General features: G+C 35.3%; 1 protein-coding gene across 1 annotated transcript; it reads left to right on the forward strand.

Moving 5' to 3' along the window:
• Positions 1 to 15,553: 15,553 nt before the first annotated feature.
• On the forward strand, positions 15,554 to 19,057 carry LOC126662185 (putative disease resistance protein RGA4). Its single transcript, XM_050356083.2, has one exon. The coding sequence runs from the start codon at positions 15,682 to 15,684 to the stop codon at positions 18,946 to 18,948; it is 3,267 nt and encodes a 1,088-aa protein (XP_050212040.1). The 5' UTR covers positions 15,554 to 15,681; the 3' UTR covers positions 18,949 to 19,057.
• The last annotated feature ends 927 nt before the right edge of the window (positions 19,058 to 19,984 follow it).

Genomic DNA, 19,984 nt, shown 5'->3' on the forward strand with positions numbered 1-19,984 from the left:
TCGAATACAACGAGAGATCACTACGACCAATTCACCTCGACCGGACTGTTAGTTATGCTCAAACATTTTATATTCAAAAAATTTGACTTCTCTTTAAAAGACTATACGTCTTACACCTCGTTTTTATATTCAATAATCAAAATGCTTTACCGTCGAAAAATCATCAGTTTTTTAAACCCTTGAAAATTTTCAAATATATTCGCATTTTGAATTCACAAATTTTCCCTTACTTTTAAATACATTTGTAAATTTATGAAACAGTTCAACTGACAAATTTATGTTCTCTTTAATCAAACTTGCTAAAATAAATTTATCTCCTTCTCGAAAATACAGAAACCGTGGAAAAATCCTTCGTATTAAAATGCACATTGATGTTTCAAACATCCAAAATTTAAATCGCTTTCCAAATTTTACTCTCATACAAAAACATAATTTGAAGAAATCGTTTAAACAAAAAAATTAATTATTCCTTTAAATCAAATTTGATAAAATTTCTTCCTTTCCTCAGAAGGGTAAAATTAACAATGCAATTCTCTTTATTTATGAAAACCCCTTATATCCATATACCAAAATACTTGGACAAAATAAAATTTGAAAAGACAAGTCCCTTTTAAAAACGCAGTGTACACACATGAGCATAACCAATATCCTTAATCCACAAATCCTTAAATCACAAATCGGAAACAATCACGAAAACTTTCTAATCTGAATCTAACCACTCACTGCACTTGGTACAACTATATCTCGAGTGCAAACCTCAAAACCATATTTATTTTCTATGAAACACAAGATTCTGACAAAACAGACTAATCCATTACAACGCAATCGTCCAAAATGCATCATCATCATCACAGAGAATTTGTCTAGCTACCTTCCGATAACAGTTTCAAAATCATTTGAAATCCAACAACTTTATAAATAAGTTTATCACAATGTGATTCGCGAGCTCGTTTTAAAACATCATTCTCAAAATACTTTATCAATAAAATCCATTTTACATAATTGTGCGCAAGGGTGATGACATCTCTCATCCCCAAAGAGTTGCATCCAACCTTGATCATTTCTATGCACGTGATGAATGTACTATTATGCATGTATCAAATTTTTTTTTCTTTTATTTAGTGAACATACTTAGTGCTCAATGAAATCCTATTCGTGACATTCAAAATGCATGTTCATGATATGTCTGGGCACAATTACGTGTTGAAAATATTTCAAATATTTTTTTTAAAAATAAACCTTTGAAATCAATTCCTCAAAAATATTTGCTAGACGTTACACTCTGTGAGATGTGCACTCAATAACCTCAAAATATTTTTCAAACTCCATACTTGTAATATACCGAAATTCGATGTTATATAGCAACTCAACCTAATAATTTTGTTACAACTCTTCAGTAAAAGTATCCAACTAATTTCAACCCAAATGAAACTTATACTCAATGAAAATAACACATCACATACGTTCCTACGAAACCTACCGCCAGCTCCCGCATCACATCATTAACTTGATGAAAACATCAGTGTATTAATACACCGCTCTATGTTTTTGGCCAGAATTTCCAATATCCTTATTAGGATAATCAGAAACCATCAACCATTTCAGGGGAATACTCCCCTCGTCTTCCTCGATATCCAAACCCAAAGGTTTCGATCCACGAAACAAACAGCAAAACCCCGCGCAACCCAAAAACGAACAAGGAAAACAGGGTCTAAACAAAGTTCTTACACAAAGGTCAAGACCATACATCGAGGTAAGCCAACCATGACCACATGATTAAATCATCTCACGTGCTGCTCCGCACGAAGAGACAAAACACAAACAATCAACTTAGTCCAACAGACAAGCGAGTTATACAACGCAAGCTATTTCCAAAAGATACCAAATCTATAAATCATAAACCACGTAAGTATGCCATTCAGCAAAAACAACTCAATCATTCTTAAAGACAAATATCAAGACATGCTATAAACAAGCTTTGAATTTCATAACAAACTCACCCTGTAATAATTCATCTTTCAAGAGTACGCTTCAAAATTCATTTTGAAATTTAAAGTCAACCACAAAACTTCCAAATTTTTGTTGAGTCCCACTGTTAAAACAAAATCAATATCCGTAAAAGTCTCTTCTTATAAGTCAATTTCTTTGAAAAGAATACCCAAGTATCTCAATCCATGAAACCATCGAGTTAGCCGAGTCATTACAACTACCAAGCTCAACTCCTAAATTTGGGTGACCCAAGTCAAACCCAAAACAACCGATTATTAAATGTAATCAAAACATTTGTAAATCCGAGAAAATATACTCAAATAAAATTTCCATACTTTCAAAATTAGGAGCTCAACATAACCCAACCGTTAACCATCAATTCAAAAACTCAAGTGAGAAATCTTTAATCCCAAACAACCACTTCGTAAATCCCAAAAAAAATCAAAATGTTGACATACTACAACATGGTCAAATAACTTCAACGTTAAATTCTCAAATCAATGATTCATCTCTTAAAAATATCTTTTTGAAATCATCGTTTGTTAACACTAAACCAAATATTATATTTCAAAACACAAGAAATTTCTTTTTTACTGGCCACTTAACCAAAAGCAAACCTTTAAAGAATTAAAAGTCAAACTTCTCTTATGGTTCTGTGTTGAAACACAAATCAGATAAAACAATACTCTCAATGAAAATCTTTAAAACAACATGTGGTCAAACAATGTATGACCACCAAAACACGTTTTAAAGTTTAACCCAAAATCTCTTTAATATAAAAAAAGACAAGGCTAACTCCCAACATACGATCACATTTAAAATCAACCATCGCGGCCAAAGTCAAGATGTACTTTATTAATAAGGCATAAGCAATTCAACGCATCATGTAAAATAGCCGTAACCATACCATATACTCAAAATTATATCAGGTATAAGCACCAAAATTAATCAAACAACATCATACCCGAGTATGAGTTTTAGAAAAACTTACCAACCTAAGATTTCCCGAGAAATCAAAAGTAATTATAATCACCCAAGTGAAATAACCTCAACATGATAAAACACAGCAAATAACATCCAAGTGAAATTAATTATCAATCATAGCAGCAACACTAAATAATGACTGACACACATCACCTATAGGATGTAGGCTGAAAGTTTGAAAACAAAAGATGACGTTTCAAAAGACAAGACACGAATCCTAATTCCGCAGTAGTTCCTATGACACGACATCACTTATCATGCCAACCTAATAAACACATAACATGCATAAGGCCTTGGTTTGAAACCAAAGCTCTGATACCAAGTTTGTCACGACCCATTTTCATGAATCGCGACCGGCGCTAGGGTATGGGTATGGTTGTACCGAAACCCGTAGAAAGTCTTGCGGATAACATACATTAATCATATAAAACATTGTACCTGCATAAAACCACATGCTCGGGGGCAACCGAGACTCCAACCTAGTATAGCATTTTATATGTACAACATATAAATAATAAATGCTCGGTCAACTCCGAGTCTCTAACACGGCATAAATATTAAATAACCAAAGTTAATATAATAATACCAATCAACAAATAATCCAATTGAGTTAATCTGACAACAAGTACTACAACAAGTAAGACTTCTAATTACTACTGCGGTCTAAGAGTAAAATCACTTCAATAACTTTAATAAAATAAAGTAAGACCTCTGAGGAAATAAAGAATCGGAGACCAGTTGACCCGCTCAAATCATAACCCTAGAAAAATTGGGAAAACATCGGGGTCAGATATACTGAGATGAGTTCATACAACTATTTACATTTATTAAGTGAAAACCTTTAAAAACCTTAAAATATTTGTAAAGCAATTTATCATTATGGATAAGCATTGAAACCCTAAACCACAAATATCTAAATCCAGTTGTCGTGTCGGTGAGACGTATCTCCATAATCGATCCCCGACTATCACTCAAATAAAATATGTGAGTCCCAGGAGACGTATCTTCCACCAGCGCCCTCACTAAGGCGAGACGTATCTCAAACCTACCTCAATACCATATGATCATATACCGGTGCACACGCAGTCTCGATGATGCCCATCGAGTAGCCCGTTCCAATCCAAATCCATAATGTCGAAAACAGTTCGAAAGCTGTATATACAATATATATATATATATATATATATATATATATATATATATATATATATGCAAAAATACAATTTACTTAATAAAGCGGTAAATAGCGATATAAACTCACTGCTTGCTAATCCACGTGATAACCTGGCAAGAAATCTAATCCTGATTCGTCTCCGAAGCACGAATGGTCGATGAGTCTAGACAAAGTATAAATAATAATTAAAAACATACCCTAACTCTAGGGAGTACTAGACACCATGTAGGACTAGCACACGTAATAACAAGCTAACGTATAACCGAACACATAAGGTTCATACGCATCCAAACCATACTAACACAAGTATGTTAAACTTCTTTTAAATGAACCAAAAAAGATTAAATCATACATTTAAACGTTAAACTCAGATTTGAAACAAGATACAAACCACAACTTAACCACAACATGAACTTGACTACTAAAGTGAAACAACACAAATAAAGTAGTTCACAACCAAGCAATGCCAACATGCCAATAATGATGCAAAACAGTCCCAATACGATTATGGACATCAACTGTATCATTGAAGTGTACTCAACATATAAACAAGGTGAAATCATGCATTTACAAGCCAACCAATCATCCTATAATTTACTAAGCATGCCCAAAGATGTAACATTGATTCAAACACATAAGATCAGCCTTTAATAAGAATTTCCAGCCCTCTTTTACATTGATAAAACAGCGAATTAACCAAGCCATAATCATACGAACAACCTAGCACCTTAACCCAATAATCAACATTTAAATCTAAATGTTATAGCTTGATAATTCAATCGTAAACACCCTATTACAGATTAGGCTAAGCTTTTCAGAGATCAAATCAGCCACAACATAGGTACAACACAATAGAACACAATCTATCGAATTAGCACGCGAATCTCTACGCAAAAACTTAAAGGATTGCAACACATACCGTAATGAATCGAGATCGGCGTAAGAATCGAAAGGAAACAGCAAATCAATATCCATAATACGCTGGAAAAAGGTTTGAATAAGTTAAGAGCCGATTTACGCGATAAGGAATAGATTAATCGAAGAAAAGAGTATTAGAATCGCTTACCGAATGATTAAACCAAAGGGAATGAAGGAAAATAGAGTATCTCAGATGCTAGGGCGGCTCTAGGGTTTTAGAAAAGTGAAAAATTAGGTTAGGTCGAGTTAAGGATCTATTTATAGGTCAAAATATCAAATCTGACAGAGGGGCACGATGGGAGGCGCGATGGACCCATCGTGCCTTCCGTCGTGCCTTCCTAAGAAAAATGGAAAAAATGCCTAGGGCACGATGCGAGGCGCGATGGACCAATCGTGCCTTCCTCAGCAGCATGGAAATAAGCCTAGGGCACGATGGCAGGCGCGATGGACCCATCGTGCCTTCCATCGTGCCTCCCTGCACAAAGCTATAAAAATACAAAAACTTGCATAAGGCCCAACGGCAACGACGGACCAAACCCAAAGTATAACATGGAACACACGGAGCCTAACGAACACCAAAACCGATCAACACGGTGACAGAACAACGCCGAAACCAAACGGAAAAATACGGGATATCACACTTCATTTGATTACCAATGGGAACAATAGGTCCGGTTTCTACGGAGTTACCTTTCAAGTGGAAGGAAAAATTTACAAGTTAACTCCTATGGAAATTGATGAGTGCTTTGGCTTTGAGGAAGGGCATGAAACAAGTTACTTACGGGTTGAAGGGTTTCATGCCAATGAGTTTTGGGTGGAGATAAGTACGGATGGGCGACATGATCCAAGAACCGCCATTGCCAAATCCATCTCCACTCTTCCATTGTTTGTCTTTCATCGCATCATCACCTACTCGATTAATGGCCGTCATGAAGGTAATGAGAAAGTTCCTATCAAAGATCTTATTTTCTTATGGTGTGCGGTTCGTGGCACCAAATTTTCATGTGCTCGCTATTTCATGGAGCACCTTGTAAGTCGCGGCAAGAAAAGAAGTAATATTCGAGTGGGTTCTTTCATCACCGCTATGGTCAAGAAAGCCAAAGCTTATACTCCCGCTCTTCGCCAAAGACATGGCGCGGTCATTGCTTGGAACAAGTCATTCCTCGATCTTGACTACTTTGCACATCGAGTCAATGCCTTCAACATAGTGGGAGAGCACTATGAGTATTTGTATGGAGCAAGAACCATACCTCATGAAGTTACTCGCCTTGCACGGAAAAGGCAACGCCAAGGGCAAGTTGGAGGACCGGTTCAACCAGATGTTTTGGAAGCGGAATTGGAAGAAGCTATGGAAGCCCTTCAACACGAACAAGAGCCCGTCTACCAAGGTCTGAACAGTAATCCCCAATGGATGCCTCCTCCCGGTCAAAGCACCGCCCAAATGCTCGGTTTACTTTATGCTCAAAATGAGCAAATGCTTGGGCGGATGTCTCTTATGGATGACCGTTTCGGGCGGATTGAACATGACCTTAGTGACTTGAGAGGGCGTTTTTATGCTCAATACCCAATTTCTCCGGGTCATACTCCGGTACTTGAAGAAGTGTTTGATGATGTTGACGAAGAGGATTGACCATTTACATCTCATTCATCTCATGCATTTTCAAGTCTTATGCTTCAATATATCTTTTCGCATGTTGCTTTCATTGTCAAACATGCCTTGTAATTCCTACCTTGTTGAGGATTACATATCTTTATGTGTTTATATTTTCTTGCAAGTCTTGTATTGTCCATTTTCTTCCATATAAGTGTTGGTGCTACTTTGGTTAATATCTAGTTTATTATTTATATTTCTTTGATTCCGTGTTTCTATCTCCTTTTAATTCCGCATTTACTTAACTTTGATCTCTATGCATTAATTCTTTTTGTTTTTGACAAAGGGGGAGAGATATTTGCACTTCTAAAATTGTTTTTCTCATATCTCTCAAAAATTGCAAAGTTTGAGAAAAAGACTAAGTTTTGAAAACCATTTTTATTTTTATGCTTGTCTCAATTTAGTTTAACTTTGAGTGCATAAAGTGAGGGGGAGCCAAAGTTTATTTGAACTCCCACAAACTTAGCCTTTTGATTAAATTGATTGTCAAAATCAAAAAGGGGGAGATTGTTGGACCAAGTCCCATTGGAACCCTAATTTTGAGTTTGACAATCAATTTAAAGAGCCTAATCATGTTTATTAGTGTGTAGGAACATATAGAAACCATCACGGGTCGAATCAGAGCTTTCTAGCGAGAATCGAAAAATCGGATCTCAAACTAGTTCCAGTAGGAAATCACGCCCGAGATGCCCTTTCCATAGCGGGCGCGACATATAAATCTCGGGCGCTACAAAAGTAATCTCGGGCGCGATAAGACAGTCAACTAAATCCTTTTTAAGTCTGACTTGATATCTCGGGCGCGACATATGCATCACGGGCGCTATGCATATGACCGTTGAAGGCCCTGTTAGTGATATGCACTAGGTCAATCATGTTTGACCATGTTTTGACTTTATCATTTTATTATTTATTGATTGGCAGTTTTTATCATTTTATATTAATGATTAAAATACTTGAATGGTTAATTCTTTCTAAGGTCATCGAGTATGTGACTTGATAGTAGAACCCTTAGGTTTAATAAAAGAATTATATACCATCTATCCCTAGTCTTAATAGAACATTGAGACTAGTATGATGTTGACTGATGATTATGTTTTACTAATCATGTATATGAGATATTAAGTCAAATCATAGGTGCTATTTGAGAAATAAGGCACTGGATGACCCACTGTGAGAATACTACATAGATCACTGTCATAAGTAATTCTCATTACAGTTCTATTAGTATAATCCTTTGACCTTGAAATCATCATGGATTTCTACATAGCTATTTCATATTTTGATACAGTCTTACATTATCTTTAACAGGATAATGGAATAGATTGTCATTGGATATGAAAGTAACTATGTGAGAAATGTGAGTGACTGAGAAGGAATTTGTCCCTCATTTATTTGAGTAAGATATCTATGGGCCCCTTGAAGAAGATAGACTGAAGTAAATGCATGGCCATGCTAATTGATAAGAAGTTATCATTTTCAGTCTACTTAGAGTCAAGAAACTAATGATTGAATGTTATAAGGATGACATAACTATGCCTTATATTCAATCTGGATATCGAGAGATAAAGGGATTAAAATATTATTGTAAATGGTTAAATCGGATTATCGATATTCATATAACTTGGGTAGTCATAATATCTTGCTAGAGGCCACTTATGACTTGTGGGCTGAAATAGGGATTTCGAGCCTACTGCCAACGTTATATGAACCTACAGGGTCGCACACTAAGAACAGGCCCAAAACAGTTATGGGTTGTACCCAAGGTAATTAAGTGATTAATTATATATATATATATAATTCGTAATATATATATATATATTAATAAATATATATATTAATTCGAAATTTAAGGATAAGTGTTTTCCTTAATTTATTATTTTTTGGAAGATAATAAATATAGTAATTAATATATATGGATAATTATCAAAAAGGAGTTTTTGATAAACATAAACTTGTAGAATTGCAATGAGATTGAAATTCGAATTTGTCTCAAACCCTAGTGTTATTTATCACTATAAATACTCATTAAGCAGTTGGTTTGAGAATCACGAAATTCATTATTCACTAAATCACTAAAATTCGAAATTGCTTGTGAAGCAATAGTGCTAGCACACAAGCACTAGTTTTGGCTAAGGTCTGTTCGTGTGGATACTCGTAGAGGACGCGTTCTTTTGGAGGCGTTTCTGATCCGAGGCCAGGTATCACCAAAGTGAACCACCTCCTTCCTTCCTACATTGCTGTTGAATTCGACATACAAGTAAGTAATTGTTCTGTTTAATTCGAATTACATGGATCTTGGTTTGGGTTTTTAGATAAATTTTTGAAATTCCGCTGCGTTATGAACCAATAAAACCCAACAGGCCCAACGGCTATTTTAGAGCCTCCCTCTCCTTGCCTGACAAGTGGCCTTCAACCATTGGCTGAATTCTTGAAGTTTGTAAATCTCGGGCGCGACAGAGTCTGTTTCAGCACAAACTTGAGCTTTCTTCTAGAAGCTTCAAGAGTTTGTTGTTGGGGTTATAAATACCCCTTGTCTACCTCATTTATGAGGTTAGACACTCCAGCAACAACAAACATACTCAAGCATTCAATTTATTCTTTCTACATTTATTGTGCATCAATTATTGATTGTTTACCTCTTTTGTTGATTGATTAATCATTGTGATTCAATCATTAGTATTATAGGTTTGTGTTTGTGTTTGTCCTTAGAAAAGCATTTTGTGAGTTTGAGATTATCTCTTGGAAATCTCTTTTGTAAAGTTTGTGTTTAGCTTTAAAGCACAATCCATTAGTGAATTCTAAAATCTCAATCTTTGATTGAGTAGTGGAGTAGGATTGATTTGTAATCCGAACCACTCTAAATTGCTCTCTTCTCTTAAACTCCTACTAAATTTTAATTACTCACTAAACCTTATTCACCCCCCTCTAAGGTAGATATTTAGGGATTTCAGAAGTGCTGTAAACCTCATGACAAATGTTGCATATAAGATGCTTGGTGGAACCGCATCAAGGTTACGCCGAGTTCTGATCCCACTATCAGGACTCGGTGGCCCCTCCATCAACCCGCTAGGAGCAGTCTCACTGGAAGTCATAATCAACCCGGAAAGGGGAATTAACAAGAAGGCCATGTCACTATTCAACATAGTGGACATGGAACTAACATACAACGCCATCCTTGGAAGACCCTTCCTCCATGATTCCGCTGCAGTAACCAGCATAAGAGCATTAGCAATGAAAGTACTAACTGAGAAGGGAGTGGTGACATTGAGAGGTGACCAAAACATCGCCAAAACATGCTATAACAAATCCGTTATAGATCTCCAAGAGAGCAAGGCAGAGAAGTAAGAAGAATAGAGAAAGAAAAACGACCCATCGCTAGTAAAGATTTTATGTCTTACCCGATGGTGTTACAACTATCTTTTATATTTTGTAAGCAGTTTTCAAATCAATAAAGTTCAATTTTGCTACTATGTGATTGGCCAAAAGCGATTAAAAAGAAGAATCGGAAAAGAAAGCAAAAAACAAAAATTGAAATCCATCATTAATCATTAAATCAAAGGCAAAAAAACAATAAAAATTGAGTTTAGATTAACTCAAACAAGGCGAATCGCTAAAATAAGAGTTTAGATTAACTCAAACAAGGAAAAACGCCGAAACAAGAGTTCGGATTAACTCTCAAGGCAAAAAATGTCACCATAGAGTTTAAATTAACTCTAAACTAAAATACAACACGACTCGGAAAACACCAAGAAATCCAACTCATACAAGTTATAGAAGAACAAATCAAAGCAAAAGTAAAGCAGACATTCGATTCAATATTGAGGGAATAGAAATATATTCATAAATCAAAATTATAAAAAACGAGACTACCAGTCTCAAACAAATAACGGCAAAAGCCAAAAGAAATTAAAATCTACTTCGAGCGATCTTTCGACATTTTTGCAAGTAGGTCACGAGCGATGAGTTGGGGATCCAACCCATTACGCCAGATAAATCAATATATGGGTTCTGCTCCAGAAGCTTCTTCCGAATGGCGAGACGATACTCGCTGATTAAAGCAGAACAAAAAGCTTTCGTGTCGAGAAGACGAATATGGAGATTCTCCACCTCGATCCTCAATTTATTCCGCTCTTCACCTCCATAAGTATTCACCCGAATGAGCTCCTCAATCTCCCGAATCAGGTCATCAGTTTTCTTCTCGATCACTTTGACCTGGCGATCATTAATCATCTTGGGTCTTCAGCTGCAAAACGAGTGAATCATGCTCTTCCAGCGAAGCCTTTTAACTTCGCCCTTTCAGACTCAGACGTCGCTAAAAAAGAAGAGAGACGCTCAACTTCTTCTTTGGCACATTGCCAACGGTCATTTAATACCAGCACGGACTGAAGGGCCTACAATCCAAAGTTAAGAAAAACAAGTTACCATAAAAAAAGAGGAAAAAGGACGATCCACAAACCAAGTTATATCATCAGGAATAATACAAAAATCAACTTACCGAAAATCCGTGGAAGCAAGTAATGTCTGAGAGCTCTTGACCAGGCTTGGACGCAAACTAAGTAATATCATCAGGAATCGCTAGAGTCCTGATGTACTCGGCTAGAACCCGAGGGTTCAACAAACTAGCTGAGTCATGACCCTCAACCCACCCCACCAAGTTAGGGGCGGATGACGAAATATCTTGGGGAGAAGACTCTTCAACTCGACACCTCTTTCGAGATGGCGAACCTAATGAGCCTCGACTTGGGGAAGCTTCCCCGAAGTCCAAAATAATAGCCTTATTCATACTTACCCCCCGCCTCTTCTTCCAAATTCACCGGAGCAAGGGGGGATAGGAGCAGGCAGGGGGATAGGAGCAGCGATCTCATCATTCAAAAGTTCCTCAACCGCATCGCCCTCCGTCACGACGACTATTCCATCGCCATCAAGTAAAATCGCTCCAGAAGAAACCAAAGCTACCTAGGCCTCATCTTCAGGCTCCGGCTCAGCAGCAACATCTACTTCAGAACCACCCATCGGAACATCCGAATCTACTTGAAAGCCAGAAAGCAAATCGTCATAGGAAGAAGACATCCTACAAAAGAAAAAGGAAATAACAAAATTAGAGAAAAATACCTTCAAGAAATGAATAATGAAGATCCGCCAAGCCGCGCGAAGGATCCTCCAGAGGAAGCCATCGGCATCGAAGATGACTATTAACCAAAACGTCTAAAACTGGACGCTGGAAAATACTATGAAAAGACAAGTTAAAGGCGAGAATCAACTCGAGCAAACTCAAAGGAGACAGATGGTTTTGGATTCGATTAGTGGAAAAACCATCCGGAAAATGAAGGAAGGAAAAATTATGATACACTATGAAGAAACGCCTCGGCCAACGGTTATTCAAACAAGGCAAATAAATACGAGATCGACCTTTCCTACCGACAGCATAAACGATACAGCCGTCGCACTTTCTCAAACGACAAAATAATGAAAGACGTTGAGGGAAGGGGCATGACCCCGAAGCCTACACGCTTCCACAAAAGCAAGTATAACCTTTATGGTACCTGGATAGAGTTTTCCTAAGGCGATTCCTAAATCCCTACACACTTCTATCAAGAAAAAGGATCCAACGGGAACCTAAGACTAGCAGCGAATTGTTCTTCGAAAATAATCGCCCTACAAGACGAACCCAAGGACCCAGAAGCGGCCATATTGGCACATGGTAACTTCACTTTATAATCAAAAGCAAAGTTATACTTAAAGTAAATATCTAGAATTTCGTCTTTACGAAGCCCCGATTCAGTAATAGCCATAGCAGCATACGCGTTTTCTGCTCGACTAAGCGACATCTTAGAAGAGGAAATTACGAAGAAAGATGAAAATAAAAGATCAAAACAAGAGAAATATCCAAGAACACCAAGAACAACAAAAATAATTTCCTAGAATACTTATCAGAAAATACAAATGATGAAGTAAGCAAAGAAGTTGCTCTAAACCCTTAAAGCTCAAACAAAGAAAAGAAAGATACATGAAATCTCAAACTGGAAAAACAAACAATCAAATGCAGAAAGATCACAAAAAAATGAAGATGAAAATAATCTCAAAATGAAAATGGAGAGCTTTCAGAAATAAGTGGAAATGGGAAAAGAAACACGAATAGTTTAAGTACGAGGAACAAGATGACGTCAAATCATTACAAAGAATCAACAAGCGACACGTGGCAAAAGAAGAGAAAATAAAATCTTACAAGAGAAGCGAAACGACTCGATCCCAAAAGAACTAAAATTTACTGAGGCATGAATACCAAGACTTTAGCCCACTTGCGGGGGGGGGGGGGGGAGGGGGCGGCTAATGATGGATACTATATCCTATCTTAACTATAATGGAGTCGAGTCGCAGGAGATCCACTCTCCCGCCAGAAGAACCAAATATATAAGGAAGATGGTCGAATCCATAGGATCCGCCATGATATCATTCAACAAGGTGAAGACCGAATCCCTGAGGACTCGGACAAAGCGCATTGATCCTGGGATTCGAATAGATTGCCAGATCTACTACATAATCTCGAAGTATCTTCCTATTTGGATACAAACTCCAACTTAGGAAGATAAGTTCTAACTTAGGAAGACGAGACTATTTAGGAAGACGTTTCTAAATAGGACTCATGTCTGAATAAGAAAAATCACACCAAATCAGGGTCAATCCCTACAAAGTAGGATTCACTTTCATACTACAACACTGCTAGGTATGCAATCATCTACTATAAAAGGAGCATGCAGTATGCCTAAAAACACAACTACATTAATATACTTAAAATGCTGTTCAAAGCTCTAAACTGACTTTAGTATCGGAGAGTTAATCGGACAACCACCGTACGATTAGCTTCTACCCTTTTTTGCAGGTCTCATTTACCCGATCAAAAGAAATACTCCATCAATTATCGTACTCGTATACATTATCAATATTCAATCACTTGCATAAAGATTTTTTTAATATAGTTACAATACCATTTACATAAAAAAAAATAAACAATGTCGTAAATAATGTAATTTTAAATAAGATAAAAAAATAGATCATAGATATAAAATATATAAAAAAAGTTTATGTTTTATATTGGAAAGAAAAATAAACAAAAAATACAAAGAATGCTCTAACTAAACATATTTTTCATATAAATAAAACACAAACAAACAATAACTGTAAAATAAATAAAAATAAATATTTTAATCAAACTAACAAATAAAATTTATCTAAAAAATGAATCAAAAATAAAAAAATATTTTTAAATTATTGAATAATTCTTAACTATTTTTTAGTAATTTTTTTTATAATCGATAATGCGTACAAACTTTAAGTCACATCATCGAGTTATTTGCAAAAATTGTTTCTCTGTTTAACAACTAAACATAATAAACAAAAAATAGATCGATAATAAAACAATTAACATGAAATAGTTCTAAAATTTTGGTTTTATGATATAAAAAATATAAAGCAAAAACATAAAAAAAACAAAAGATTGACAATTATGTAACATAAAATATTTTTTATCTTTTTGTTTTATAATATAAAGACGAATAAACATAAAATAAATAAAAAATAAACAATGGTGTAACATAAAAATAAAAAAAATAAATCAAAGATAAATAATATTATAATCAATAATTTTAAATTTATATTTTACAATAGAAAGAAACATATATTAAAAGTAAATCAATTACAAATGCTCTAATATTAAATAACTTAAAATTTTAGTTTTATTATGTAAATGTAAATAAACAAAAAATAAATTAAAGGTAAACACCATTGTAATATGAAATAGTTTTAAGGTGTATGTATAATAATGTAAAAAAACAAACAAACATAAGATAAACAATGCGTGAAGTATAAAATATATTTTTATATATTATTGGCTTAATGGCATAAAAAATCACAAACTTTAACGTGTTTTGTAAATTTAACATAAATTTTTAATTTTGGCAAATTAATACACGAACTTTTGATTTTTTGCAACTTTAACACCGACCAATTTTTCTTCAAAAAAATGGAGAAAAATGCCGATGTGTACACCGGAATAATCACTGTTCCGGCGTCCACGTCAACATTTTTTTCACAGAAAACTTATCGGTACTAAAATTGCAAAGAATCAAAAGTTTGTGTATTGATTTACAAAAATTGAAAGTTTATGTTAAATTTGCAAAACACGCTAAAGTTTGTGTTTTTTACGCCATTAAGCCTATATTATTCATATAAATAAAAAGTAAAATAAATTTGAATTAAATGCAATTGTTTTACGATGTCTATATGAAACGTCTCGTTCGTAGTTAGACAACACAATTTTTTTACTCAATTAATACAATATTCTATATATATATAAATAAACATAAAAATGAAATAAACAAAAAAAATAAACAGTATATAAATAGAATATATTATAGACAAAAAATTGAAATAAAATAATAATAAATATATTAATTGAAAATATTATTATATAAAATAAAATAAAATTGAATAAGAAAAATTATTTTTCATTAATTTTTTTGAAACTAATATTATGTATACAAAGTGAATAATAAATAAATAGTCATAATCATAAAATAAATTAAAAAAATAAATTTGTATAAACAAAAAATAAATACTAAATAGAAAACGGGAATTGGAGCTGTATCTTTGCCATCTATTATATTAGGAGTGGAAAAAATTTAAATTTGACCCACTTGAATTAAAATGGCATAAAAGTAAATAAAAAAAATTCTACTATAAATGTAAGAGCTCAAAAACAGATGGTACAAAAGAAAATATTTGAGAAATGATATTATTTTTGTAAAAATCCCTATAAGGTGATTTTTGCCTTTTGTCTCTTTTCCCTTATTATTATTATGTGGCTACCTATTTCCAGAGCAAAAATGCTGTCTACTACAACTCTCAAACTTCATGTTGACCAAAGAAATGCTTGACTTCAATTTGTAGATCGATAATTAAACAAGCCATGGCAGAATCAATTCTGTTTACCATCGTTACTGAGATCATTACAAAGTTGGGCTCTCAACTGTTTGAACAAACCACCATATGGGGTGGTCTGAAAGATGAGCTTGAAAAGTTCAGGACAACAGTTTCAACTATCCAAGCTGTGCTTGTTGATGCTGAAGATCAATACTCAAAGAGTAACCAAGTCAGGATTTGGGTTGATTCATTGAAGGAAGTTTTTTATGATGCTGAGGACTTGCTGGATGAATTCTCCACTAAACTCTTACACCAACAGACCATCTCTGGTAATAAAATGGTACGACGTTTCTTTTCTAGTTCTAATCAGTTTGCTTTCGGTCTTAAAATGCGTCCCGAACTTAGAGCTGTTAGAAACAGACTTGACGCGATTGTAGCTAATAGAAAATTTCATCTAGAGAAGGGTAGAGTTGAGACGAATCTTGTGGTATCCAGAGAGCGAGAGCAGACTCACTCTTCTCCACCTGAGATTATCGTAGGGAGAGAGGACGATAAAAAGGCGATAGTCGAGTTGTTAATGGAGTCCAATGATGAGGAGAATGTTGTGGTTGTTCCAATTATTGGTATTGGTGGACTAGGAAAGACGACGTTGGCTCAACTTGTGTACAATGATGAGAGTGTGAAGTCCCATTTTGAGTTCAGAAGTTGGGTTTGTGTTTCGGATGTGTTTGATGTGAAACTGATAGTTCAAAAGCTTTTAGAATCGATTACTGGCGAGAGGTTTTTTAGTTTTGAGATGGATACTTTGAAAAATCGTCTTCACGAAAGAATTAATGGGAAAAGATATTTGCTCGTGTTAGATGATATATGGTGTGACAGTTTTGAGAGATGGTCTCGTTTGAGAGATTTGCTGGTCGGTGGTGCGAGGGGGAGCAGAGTAATCCTAACTAGTAGGATTAAGAAGGTTGCAGAGATAGTTAGCACGAATCAGCCGTATGAATTAGGAGGCCTTTCTGAAACGGACTCATGGTTATTGTTCAAAGTAATGGCATTTAAACAAGGTATAGTGCCAAATTCGAGTTATGAGACGATTGGGAAGGACATTGTAGGAAAATGTGTTGGTGTTCCTTTAGCGATTATAACGATAGGACGGTTATTGTACTTCAAGAATGTTTCTGAGTGGTTGTCCTTCAAAGATAAAGAGCTCATGAGTGTGAATCAAAACGAGAATGACATTTTATCCACTTTGAAATTGAGCTATGATCATCTCCCCCCACGATTGAAACATTGTTTTGCATACTGTAGAATATTTCCGAAAGGTTCTAGGATTGATGTCAAGAATTTGATTCATCTTTGGATGGCACAAGGATATATCAAGTCGTCGGATCCAAGTCAATGTCTTGAAGATGTGGGATTTGAGTATTTTAATGATCTTCTTTGGAGGTCATTTTTTCAAGAAGTAGAAAAGGATCATTTTGGAAATATTACCATTTGTAGAATACATGATCTTCTGCACGATCTATGTGTTTCGGTGGTTGGATCAATAGATGATTATTCATCTTCAAATGTAAAACATGTCAGTAAAAGAACCCGACATGCATCGGTTGATTATCACAGGGACATTATGATTACTTCTTTGCTAGATTTGAGGAAGATGCGGACATTTTTCTTGTCAAATGAGCTGAGGCATAACAGAGATGAGAATCATTGCCGTGAAGTTTTCTCCAATTTAAGTAGTGTAAGGGCCTTAGATGCACATAACTCAGGAATTTTAAAGGTTCCTCGTTCCATTCAGAAGTTGAAGCATATAAGATTTCTTGATCTTTCTTATAATATAAAAATCGAGGTGCTTCCTGATTCCATAACTAAATTGCAAAATCTACAAGTGCTCAAGTTAGCAGGGCTGAGGAGGTTAAAGCAGCTTCCCAAGAACATCAAAAAGCTGGTGGATCTGATGCATCTTGATCTTTGGAAATGTGACGGTTTGACTCATATGCCACCTGGTCTGGGCCAATTGACTTCCCTTCGCTACTTGTCGCGGTTCTTAGTGGCGAAAGATGATGGCGTTTCCAAGCGTGTCAGTGGACTTGGCGAGTTACGTGACTTGAACAATTTGAGAGGACTGCTAGAAATCATGAATTTGAAGAATGTGAAAAATGCAGCTTCTGGATTCGGGGCAGCAAATCTTAAAGAGAAGCAGCATCTTCAAACTTTGAGATTAGCATGGAAATCAGCTGATGAAGATAATGATAATGCTGAAAGTAGTTCGACTGACGATATGTCGTTGGAAGAGCTACAGCCACATCAGAATCTACAATGGCTAGATGTTTGCGGGTGGGGAAAACTAAAGTTTCCAAGCTGGGTTGCATCACTCACTAGCTTAGTGGAACTTCGAATCGATAACTGCATAAAATGTCCACATCTCCTGCCACTCGACCAGTTCCCTTCTCTAAAACATTTGACACTTGATGAAATGCCCGATTTGAAGTACATCGAAAGTGGGATAACATCTGATCCTCAAGAGTCGAGATCAGCACTATTCTTCCCTTCCCTGGAGAAGCTATGGCTCAGAAATTGTCCTAATCTGAAAGGATGGTGTAGGACAACGGCCCAGTTATTCCAGTTTCATCGTCTTACTTATTTGGAGATCATGTGTTGTCCGAATCTGACATCAATGCCACTGATTCCAACTGTGGAAAAATTGGTACTGAAAAATATGAGTATGAACTCGGTGGCGGACATAGTGAAGTTGAAAACTTCGCTGCCACAATCGTCTTCTTCTTCCGTGCCTCCATCTCTCTTACAACTGAAAGAATTGAGCATTCAGAAAATAGAGGATCTCGACTTGATCCCGGACGAGTTGCTACAAAAGCTCACTTCCCTACAACAACTGGATATCATAGATTGCCCAAGAATAACCACTATATCTAATGCTATGCAACATTTGACCTCTCTCGAGGTTCTTATCATCAAAACCTGTGAGAAGCTAGATTTATCTGGCCAATGGCAGCCTCTCAAAAGCCTCAGTAAGGTTCGCTTCGTGAATCTAGCGAAATTGGTGTCTCTGCCAGAGGGACTTCAACATGCTACCAATTTGCAGCAACTCGAACTCGGAAGCTGTTCGGTTTTGGAGTCGTTACCGGAGTGGATGGTTGAGTTCAGTAGATTGCAGCAGTTGGAGATTAATGAATGTGCTATGCTTTCAAAAAGATGCAGAGACAACAAGGGAGAGGATTGGTATAAGATTGGTCATATCCCAAATATCAAAGTTGATGGAAAATGGATTAAATTGAAGGGCTACTATGAATTGTAACTAAGTCTTGTTGTTCTATTTTTCTTTTGTTTCATCCATTTGTGTTTGTAGACTATATATTAACTTGAACATGTAACATTTCAATACGAATATATATTCATGGAGCATATATACATGTTGTTGGGTGTTACAAATTAGCGTGCCTTTGTACGAATCTCTAGTGATGCTATGGCTGGCAGTGGTCATATTGGTGGGGCAGCAACGCCGACCTAGGTGGGAGCGACGGTGGTTAATTGGGTGGTGGCAGCAGCAAGTTGAGGGGGTAGAATATTTTGATTTTTTTGGATTTTTAAGACTTTAGTTGGAGTGTGTGTAATTTTTCTTTTGAGGTTCCTCATCAGTTGATTTTAACATTGTTAAGAAAAAAATGACGGCGCAGAAATTATTAACTTTCAAATTAAAGATGAGTAATTTATGGACCTAAATTGAAATTTAGAGACCGAGATAATAAAAAAAAACAATAAAAGTTTATGATAAATACTTTATTTTATAAATAATATGATTTTCTATCTTTATACGAAAAAAATAAAAAAAATATCTCATACTTTTTATATTTTTATTTTTTAATTCAAAGACCTGTTTATATTAGAATAATACCTATTTTTTTTCAATCCTAGGCATATATTTTTACTCTTTTCATCTGTCACACACTCTCTTTTCCATTTTTTTTATTCTCTATTCCTTGTATTTTCTATATTTATTTTCTCTTTTTCTTCGTCGTTTTTTCGTCGCTCCACCGTTTTTCATATTTAATTTAGTGATTTTTTTAACTCGTAGTGATTATTACGATTTATATTAACTTCCAGACTTTAAAAAAAATTGCTCACGATTTTTTCAGTTTCAAATCTAAAAGTCTGCATAAAAATCCTGTGTTTTTTTCCTCTCAAATAAATGTCCTTATCGACTAATACCTTAATTAATACAAAAAAAACCTTTCTCTTTTTTTTTTCTTTCAGTTTTCGAGTCAACAAAAATACACCGGATTTTCACATTCGTGATAAATTTGCAAGAAAATGAAAAGTGATGATTTTATTTA

This window comes from Mercurialis annua, linkage group LG8 (genome assembly GCF_937616625.2).
Source record: "Mercurialis annua linkage group LG8, ddMerAnnu1.2, whole genome shotgun sequence".
NCBI lineage: Eukaryota > Viridiplantae > Streptophyta > Magnoliopsida > Malpighiales > Euphorbiaceae > Mercurialis > Mercurialis annua.